Below are 9,991 nucleotides of genomic sequence, written 5' to 3' on the forward strand. Positions count from 1 at the left end.
ACAGTTGTGGTTGTCTCAGACAAGGACCATTCCTCTCAATGTGGATTGAGGATGTCCTCAAATTGCGAGTCTCACATCCTTGCAGTATGATCCTGTATGTGTGTACAGAATGGCGATACCCCAGGAGATGGATAGGGCTCAGACAACATTTTCTTTCTTTTAATACTGAAGATAAGTGGGATGAGTCAGTTGTTCATGCTTCCTGACATAGACAGGTGCTATGGAATGAACCAGGGCATGTGGATAAGTGAGACTGTGCCCCATTTAAGGGGAGCAAGCAATTTTATGCTTTAAGGTCAAAAGACCAAAGATAGTCTACTCTTTGATGTCCCCACTGGACAGTCCCCAAAGCAGCCTGGGCACAATTGTCCCAGGAGACTCTAGACTTGTATTCTTTTTGTGTGTGTTCTTCTGTAGGGCAGCAGCTGGCCTATTGCCTCATCTTTCCAACAAGGTGAAGTATTTTTGTGTGTGTGTTTGTTTGCTTTTAATTACACCGTGTGCACAGCCTTTGGAACCCTAAGCATGTAAAGGAGCATAGTGGCTGGATTTCAGAACTCTGTGAACAGTCCTCTCTTTACAGCAGCGCAAGACGGGAAAACTTATGGCCTGGAAGATCTTGCTAGAGGAGTAAGAGAACTCATTTAATTGAGAGATCATTGGCTGAGTTTACAATTAGTAAGCCACATCCATCCTTGCCCATTGGTTCCCAGGTCTGTGCTTCCCTTCCGTGGTACAGTTCATTAGACGGGGCACCAGAGATCTTAGAAGAACAGAGTACCCAGAGCGGGGAAGTTGATGATACTTTTCAGTACGTCTCATTCTGGGTTAGCAGTCTATCAGTTGGCTTGAGACTTAATCTGTCAATCTGTCTCTGCTCCAGCAGCTGTAGCTCTGTAAGAGAAACTGAACGGACAGCACTTCCCATTGCCCATTACTTCACTTATTGCCTCTATATCTGCCCTGTGTTGTTTATTGGAGCGTCAAATGTCTCAGAGCCCATAAGTCTTGCATCGCATTATCTTCCTTCTCTTTTTAAATTTTAAGTCTTATATTAAATTCATTTTTTGACAATTTCTTATGTATACAAAATATATACTCTATAGAGTATGTTCTGATTATGGTACCTTCACCCTCTCGCCTTCCATCCTACTACCTGTGGCCCCTCCTCCCTGCAAGCCCCTTTCCTCCAGTTAGTGGTCCTCCACTTCCACATCTCCTCACTGCACTAATCCTGGTCCCTTATAGCCTCCCTCCAGTCTCTTTCCTCTTCCACTTGCCATCATCCTTTTGATGACCCCGACCTTCCTCATCATTGTTTCTCTCTCTTGTGATCTTTTGCAGGTTTTTGGGCTCTCACAGAAGACGGGGACGAGAGTTTGGTTCTCAGCTCCCATGTCAGGCACCTTACAAACCACCTGCAACTCCAGATTTGGGGAATCTGGTGTCCTTTTAGGGCCTCCTCAAGTGTACACATGCACATTCCTACACGCGCGCGCGTGCACGCACGCACGCACACACACGAATAAAAATGAAAAAGCAAATTGCTCTACATCTTGTGCTGAGGTCGTAATTTCTCACTGTGTGCATTATCTCCACGCACCTTGGGAGCCACCCTGTGCTCTGTGGGATGTTTATCAGCATGCTTAATCTCTACCCACTGGGTGCCAGCAGCAGCCTCCTGCATTTTCTGACAGCTAAACATATTTGTAGACATTTCCAAACGTCCCGGAGGGACAAAACAATCTGTGACTGTGAGTCACTCCTCTTATGTAACAAGTCAAGCTTTGGAAACAGAGACAGTAGTCCCTCGGCCACACAGCCCTTTACACATTGGGCATGATAGTGTGCTTCCCATTTGACTTTTTGTTTTTATTTCATTTTGTCTTTCGAATGTTCTAAAATTTACCAATTTTTCTTAGTTAATAGAGTCTTTGGTCCGATGCAAACAAAAACATCACCAAATCTTTAGAAAGTGCATTAAAACTAACAAAGTATTTTATTTATTTGCTTTGGAAGCAATCTATAACCATGCCCAAATTTCCTCATTTTAGTCTTTTTAGTCTTCACTCAGTGTTTGTTCTTTTAGTGTAAAACAAATTTTCCCATGGTTTCTTCTTTAAAATCCCATGCCAGTTTTCAGTGGTTTAAATTTGTCTGACCAACTTTAAAATATATAACATTTTATTAATTCTTTGAGAACTTATTACAATGTATTTCGTCCCTATCAATACCCCCTAACTCCTCCTAAATCACCCCCACCCCTCTCCTCCTTCCAACTTCATGTCTTTTCTTAAAAATGACCTGTTGTGTCCATTTGAGCTGCCCGTATACACCTGAGTGTGGGGCCATCCACTGAGGCATGATGGACCTATCCAGGACCACACGTTGAAGAAAGCTGCTTCTCCCTTCCCGCAGAAGTCATCAGCTGTCTCTAGATCCTCAGACCTGGAGGCTTGTTAAGTCCCTGCCCCTTTCTTTATTCAGTCAGGTTTTAATTGGTGACTTGCTATCATGAGCAATGGCTTCTTTTCTTCTTGAGACAGGGTGCCCAGGCTGGCCTGAAGTTTGTTTGTCTCTTGCTTCAGACTCCAGAGTGCTTGGATTACTGGCCTGCACCTTCATACCTAACTATTTTCTCTCCCTGTCTATTTTTCTCCTTTTTGGATTGTTTGAGATAGAGTTCCACCCTGTAGCCTGGGCTGGCCCGGAACTCACTATGTAACTCACTCTGTCCTTGAACTCATGGCAGTTCTCTCTCTCTCTTTTTTTTTTTTTTTTTTTTTTTTTTGGTTTTTCGAGACAGGGTTTTTCTGTGGTTTTGGAGCCTGTCCTGGAACTAGCTCTTGTAGACCAGGCTGGTCTCGAACTCACAGAGATCCGCCTGCCTCTGCCTCCCGAGTGCTGGGATTAAAGGCGTGCGCCACCACCGCCCGGCTCTCATGGCAGTTCTCTAGTCTGCTGGGATTACAAATGTGAGACACCACAGCTGGCACTTTACATTTTTTAATATTAGAGCATTCTTTATCCAGTATTTTTACTGAATTTTCTCTGCTAACCCTTAATGCTTCAATGACCTCATTTTGTCTTATGGCTTTAAGATCAGTTGTACATTGATATTGATCTAGGAGCCAATAACTTGGATGATGTCATTAGTCTTATGCAAGGCTTTCCCTGTACAGTTATGGCTTGCCAGTTTCCATCCCTAGCATGGACCACATACTACTCACAGCATTAAGCTTCCTATTCCAAATATTCAGGTACCTGGATGCTGAATAGGAAATCTAAATTTCACACACTGAAGCTGAACTCCTGACAACTTGCTCCTTTAGCAGTGCATCGGTGGCGTTTCAACAAGAAATTGGAACTGCTGTGTGTGCTATGGAATGACATATTTATTTATAGGAATCAGGCTCCACACGATCATAGGAGACGCAAGGGAACTGAGCGGTGGGAGAAGACAGTTGAAGGATAAGAGCGCAGAAGCCATTATCCACCAGGGATCACTAAGGGAAGCTACTAGAATCTATGAAGGGCTGTTGCTTCTTTCTCAGAGGGAGAGCCTGATTGCATGGCAGGCTAGCAGTGCAAAGCAAAAGAAAAGCGGGGCATGAAGCAGAAGACATCAAGGATCATTAGGAATGTACAAGGTTTAACTGGGACCAGTGAGAACAAGTCTGTCTGGTCTCACTGCCTTGAACTTTGATGATAGAGGTAACCTATAGAAGGGTCTAACTCCCTTCTCATTGATCTGTACAGAAACCTGGCCCTGGATTCAGGAAAGTTGAGGGAAGAGATCCAGCGGGAGCTGAGGTTCCAGCTGTTGCTTACCCTTGCCCCATATCATCCATCACTAGAGACTGTTAGAAGCTGCAGTGGTATCTGACACCTGACCCAAACCTTCAAGGTGTAATGGCTGATGTTCCAATTCTACTTTCCAGATCTCAACAGTGTTTATTTGATCACCCCTGGCCTAGAACTGCAGCAAGCTATGAGGCTATCTGTCAGTCTACATCAGTGGGCAGATCTAGAGGAGAGGAAGTAAGGAAATGGCCCTGTGTAAGGTAACATGGTATGCAATTCTCCAAGGAGCATCTCCATCTTAAGAAATGGCAATTTCATCATGCTAGGAGTCGGGGGTCTTATTTAGAAAAGTGTCTGTTCATGAACTGTGTTCATTTATGTCTGATTGTTCATTCATTTCTTATTGTCAAACTTTAACAGCTGGTTGTGAATTGAGTGTAATAGTCTTTTGTCAGTGAAGGTTTGCTTTTCTGTATTCATTTTGGCAAACCCTCTGAATGGTAGGTATTCTAAACATTAATCAAAAATCAATTTGTTCAATTACAGGTACCCTTCTAGCTATGGAGGTAACCAAATTAGTCAAAAAGAATTTTAATTTTTACAGGGGACCAATGGTAAATCAGCTAATATCAAAGTATTTTCTTTATATAGCTTTAAACAAAAAGAGTACTCTGCAAAAAATAAGCAAATTCATATCATTTACAGATGACCATACTGGTTGAGAACTGATTTTGCCCAGGGTTGTTTGCTTAAGGCAATGGAGCTCCCATTCACCACTAATGGTGTTATTTAGGTTTGCTCCCCTGGTTTTCACTAAGATCCTTTTGTTCGATGGGAAATGCTAGGTCATAAAATAGAACATGTATAAGAAAATGAATTTTCTTGTCTCATGAGAAAAATACATATCTCTATGAACTCTAGGTAGAAGAAGATATTTGGCTGCTCTATAAATCATTTTAGTTATTTTTTTGTTTCAGAAAAGGAAGATGGACCCAAAGGAAATCAGTTTTACAAAACGTGTTCATCCTTCTCTTGATCAGAGGTGTGCATTTCCTGTTTTGAGGCTTTCCACAGAAGATTAAAAGTTGATCTCATGGCCTGAGTTGGTTTTTCCTGTCAAACAACAAAAGAAGAAAAAAGAAAAGAAAAGAATCAGTCAAGACATAGTTTAGGAGTTTCACCTGTTACTCCCATATGACAGCGCTTTTGAATCTGTGAGGTCTTGAATGTTCACTATTAATGCCAACAAGTTCTGACAGGTCACCTGTAAGACTCCCATCTGTAATCATGCAGATGGACTTAGGAAGGGCCAAAGGAAGCTGTCAGGGTGGGCTTTATTCTTCCAGAGAACCCAGGCTTGATTCCCAGCGCTCGTGTCAGGCAATCTGTGACCACATCTCCAAGAGGTCCTATACCGTTTCCTGGACTCCATGGGCGGCCACACCCATATTACATATGGTAGACACAGACAGAAGACACACATACACAAATAGAAATAAATCTTTAAATCTAAAAAAGAAAGGAAAATATAAGGGAATTACTCTGTTTTGCTCATAGTCCTAGTAGAGAGATACAGATGAGAAAAATAAATGGGGATGGGTAGCTAGACCAAGTTTTGAGACTTTTGGGAAAATGGGGGAGGCAAGGGCTGTTTCCAGGAGGACCACAGAGTTTGGAGGTTAACATGGGAGAAATAGAATTGCCTAGAGTTACACAGACACGTACAGATTCAAGCCTCAGAAGCTTTGTCAGACTCGTAGCGATTATCTTGAGGGATGCTACAGGAATGCTCTTGTGTTTGTATCATCCAGGCATACAAACACTGCACATTCCTAGCGTGCTTTGTACTTCCCAACGTCTGTTCACCGTGCCTTGAAACCAAAGAGGATGACCAGCAGGAGTCCTGTCATTCCCATGCCCAAGAAGAAGGCCAGCAGCAGGAGACCTACCTCAGACTTAGTACCTCAGCTCGCACTACTCTCTTAGCTCAATTGTCATGTTTACTTGCCACATCAACAAAATATTCAACTTTGCAGACAGAGCCTGAGGACACCCTAGGGACCTCATCTGTTGGACAGACCTCCAGGGCTCTTCATGTTTTAACAGGTCTCAGAGCAAAATGTGAGCACCCTATGGGGGGAACGACTGGAATTTCAAAAACGTGCAAAAGACACACGCACAGGCCAGCCTGAGTACAGGCCTTAGGCAACAGCTTCTTGCCTGATTCCAGGGGCCTTGCTCCAAAGTCACGTCTTCTCCGGTTTGATATATCAGAGGTCAGAATCGAAGTTTCAAACTAGGGGCTCTGTGAACAAATTCCAGAAGGTCTTTCCTGAGATCTTGGGGATCTTAATTACTTCGTTTTAAGGGTGCACAGTGTAGGAGGTGAGAAGCCACAGGGTATCTGAGGAGACACAAAACACATCCTGAGGAAGCAGACACATTTCACCTACCTTACTACTTTCTCATTAAATGGAAGAAAAAAAACCACCACCATCCAGGAAAAGACCATGTGCCATGAGGAAGGTGGGATGCGGGGACAAAATGAGTCAGTTGGCCAGACCCACAGTCTATGGCAAATTGGCACCCCTGGAAAGCCACCAATTGACCAGGAAATCATGTCACTAAATCTTCTTTCCCCACGCCTGAAGACCAGATGCCATTTTCCAGCCATTTCCATTTGTAGTTTCTCTGATGGTGTGATACTCCAAGGATCTGTGGATTATTAAAGAATGAAGAAGTCAACTGATAGGTTAGCCCATGCAGAAAAGGCAAATCAGGATCACACAGGTCCCCATTGCTGCTGGTCAGTCTGCCCAGTGGCCCAATAACCAGGTGAGTTTCTTTTGGAAAATTAGAGTCTTAATATCAGGGTTGGTAAAAAAAAAAAAAACAAAAAAAAAAACAAAAAAAAAAACGTTCTGGAATTCATTTTAGAAAGAACAGGGTTTTTTTTGGGGGGGGGTGATCTCTTCAGTGAACATACCCACCCCTGCCTATCTGTATTACTATCTCATTCATTTTTATGAGTCCTGATGAGCCTGGAGAGTGACGTCACTGTTGTCAGTGATGGGGAGGTTTGACTTTTCTTTCATTAATAAGAATTTTCTCCTGAGTCACAGCAGATGATTTACTGTCTGTCAGGAAGGACCTTAAACTCATAATAGTAGGTCCTCCATAAATAGAAGCCATACGTCACAGAAGATGGGAACGGCCTCCTAGGGCATAGAGAAGCGAACATTTGCAGAAAAACTAATCAAAATTGTTCCACTTGATGGTGCTTGACGTCATCCTCTGGAGCAGAGCTAGTCACTGCAGTCACCTGGGAAGAGCTGAAAAACAGCAGCATGTATTCTTCAGAAATTCTGCTTCAAAAACCATGCTGGTGACTGCGTAATGGTCACTTTCAAAACCTTTGTAAGTCATTCTATCTAATATACTAATACAATTGAAAACCAACCTTAGGTACTGGCCATACCATGAACATGCCGTTTTGTCTGATCTTGGAAGCTAAGCAAGTTTAGCCCTGGTTTAGTAGTTAGATGAGAGAAACAACCTTAATAGTTTGATTGCTTTTCCTATTTCTATTCACCTCTTCTAGACCAAGCTAGTCCAGTTTCTCTATATCACAAATAAAAGTACATTTATTTATTCCGTGTGTGTGTGTGTGTGTGTGTGTGTGTGTGTGTGTGTGTGTGTGTGTGTGTGGTCTGTGTGTGCCACTATTTGTGTGTAGAGGTCAGAGGTTCTCTCTTTCCAGTATGCGGGTCCCAGGGATTGAACTCAGGTCATCATGTGGCAAGTGCCTATACCCGCTCATCTATCTCGCCAGTGTAAATGATTTTCTTAGGTGCCCAAACTAGATCTAATGACAGGGTGTGGCAACAAAACTTGTAATCCTAGCACTTGGGAAAACTGAGACCAGAAGATCAAGAGTTCACGGCTGTCCTGGGCCACACTGCAGCAAGACCTCATTTAAAAAAAAAAAAAAACAAACCAACCAAAAATGGCTGGAAGATGGTACAGTGGGTAAAAGTGCATTCTGTGCAAGCACGAGGACCTGAGTTTGAATCTCCAGAACCCAGAGAGAAGTAAGACATGCCAACAGGAACGTCTGTGACCCATGGCTCCTAAAGGGAGAGAAAGGATTCCCAGAAGCCAGAGGGACAGTTAGCCTGGCATATGCAACCGAAAACCAGCTGACACCCTGCCTCAGGCAAGGTGGTAAGCAGACAGTGACAGCCTTGGGCTGTTCTCTGACCTCCGCACGAATGCTGTGGCATTCATGAGTCCACATATTCTCCCTCTCCCCCCCACATATCCTCCCTCTCCCTCCACATTGTCCCCTTGTCCCCCACATACCTCCCCCCGAAGTCTTAGAACTCATTCTCTTTCTGTCTTCCATTTTTTTTAAAGGAATCATTTCTTTTAATTGAATACTTCATTCAGACCACATCCCCTTCTGGATGCTTTTCAGGCAACCATTTGGTCCCCACTTCTCAAGAATGTTACAACTGACTGTATTGAGTGAGCAGGAGCCCCAAATCAGGCCTTTGAAACTGTAAAACAAGCAGCACCTTCCCCCAAACCACCCTCTCCTTTCACTTAGCAAGGAACGGGGAGTTAAAGGATCCAAATTCTACTTTCCAACTGTAGACACCCGAGAACCTGGATGCACTGCAAACAGCACAAGCTAGCATATCAGAGATGAAGCAAGGCAGCCCCTACACACTTCAAGGCGAGGCTCTGATCGCTCCTCCCACAGGAACGGCCTCTACTTAATTTCCCAAAGACTTATAAAATCTACCAAAAGGAACACAATGGATCAGCATAAGTCGGCTTACTCACGAGAGACTTTCTTGAGTAACAACTTTTGACTGTTGAGAATGTCACGTTTTTTTTTTCAAGGCAGCAAAGTCCAGGGCACTCGAGAGGACAGTTGAGCAGCGACCTAGTGTGCTGGGGGTAGGTTTATGTAGGGTGCAGGCGCACACCACACACACCGCTTTTCTTCAGGGTATATGGCAAGCCGCCAAGACCCCTGATCATCAAGGTAAGTTATTGTCTATAGGACAGAGCGTAGAACAGCAGAGGGAAAGGTGCTTTCGTGGAGGGCTATCGGAAGGCGGTTATTGTGCAGAAAGTCCTGAGGCTTAAGCAAAAGGGCGGCGGCAGCTGGGGACTGGGACTTCTAGATACTTGGCTACTGCTTGGTGGCAGCAGAGGCCTCAGTGCCAATTGCTTCCTCCACCGATTGTGCTGGCTCCTCTTCTTCCTCCACTTCGTAGTAGCCAACCTCGTAGTAAACATCCTCGTCCTCCTCCTCCTCCTCCCCATAGTAGTCAATCTCGTAGTAGATGTTCTCATCTTCCTCCTCCTCCTCATAGTAGAAGTCGCCCTCTTCGTAATAGTCGCTCTCCCACTCTTCAGCCCCTTCGTAGTAGACATCGTCTTCCTCTCCCTTCACATAGTAGCTATCGTAGTAGTTATCCTCCTCCTCCTCACTCTCTTCTTTGTCCTCCTCGCCCTCCTCGCCATCTTCGTCCTCCTTGTCCTCCTTGTCCTCCTTGCCCTCCTTGCCCTCCTCGTAGAAGTTTCCCTTGTCCTCATCCTTGTTCTCACCGTTGGCCTCATTCTCCTCTTGGGGATAGACGGCTGGATACGTCTGCACGCACTCCCGCATGGCTTGGAACTGCTCTACGCAATCTGACCCCTTGATTTCGTCCGTGCTGTAATGGAAGCAGGCGAAGGCAGATTTGAAGGATTCTCCACAAGGACCGCTGGCCATCCCCCCAAAGCACGGGCAATTCCAGTTAATTTCTCCACTTGGCAGTGTCAAGCGGTACTCCTCATAGGGATCATTGGGGTCGTCGACCACCAGCTCTGCGTTGCTGGGACTTTCGTGGTCTTCTTTGGTCACAAATATGATTTGATCCTTCCCTTCCTGCTGGCAGTAGGCCATGGTAGCTCTGGGTGTTGGTGCTCAGTGCTGCTGGTTGCTACTGACTAGCAGCTTCAAGTTCACAGCTCACTGCTCACAAGGCTGGAGGGAGTGGCTGTCTCTGTTACACCTTCAGGCTGTGACCTCCTCCCTCTCTGCTCCTCGGCCTGGAGGCGTGGAGGGCGGTTCTAAGGCCCGCAGATGCCCGCCCCTTCCAGGCCGGCTCCGCTGGCCCTCAGTATTTTT

The 9,991-nt window shown here is 44.9% G+C and overlaps 1 protein-coding gene and 1 long non-coding RNA gene across 2 annotated transcripts; both read right to left on the reverse strand.

Annotated features, from left to right (window-relative positions):
• Window positions 1–4,524: 4,524 nt before the first annotated feature.
• On the reverse strand, window positions 4,525–8,697 carry LOC121445639. The gene is made up of 3 exons (XR_005973974.1): window positions 8,653–8,697; window positions 6,258–6,519; window positions 4,525–4,917 (listed from the first exon to the last, which is right to left on the reverse strand). It is a non-coding gene; the product is annotated as an uncharacterized LOC121445639 (long non-coding RNA).
• On the reverse strand, window positions 8,697–9,772 carry LOC121445638 (mitochondrial intermembrane space import and assembly protein 40-like). Its single transcript, XM_041647789.1, has one exon. The coding sequence runs from the start codon at window positions 9,764–9,766 to the stop codon at window positions 9,008–9,010; it is 759 nt and encodes a 252-aa protein (XP_041503723.1). The 5' UTR covers window positions 9,767–9,772; the 3' UTR covers window positions 8,697–9,007.
• Between the last annotated feature and the right edge of the window lie 219 nt (window positions 9,773–9,991).

This window comes from Microtus oregoni, unplaced genomic scaffold (assembly GCF_018167655.1).
Source record: "Microtus oregoni isolate MIOR12 unplaced genomic scaffold, Mior012 000236F_ref0000158, whole genome shotgun sequence".
Lineage (NCBI taxonomy): Eukaryota > Metazoa > Chordata > Mammalia > Rodentia > Cricetidae > Microtus > Microtus oregoni.

Bases quoted from the DNA above. Each gene is read 5' to 3' on its own strand.
- LOC121445638 (XM_041647789.1), bottom strand. From the start codon at position 9,766: ATGGCCTACTGCCAGCAGGAAGGGAAGGATCAAATCATATTTGTGACC.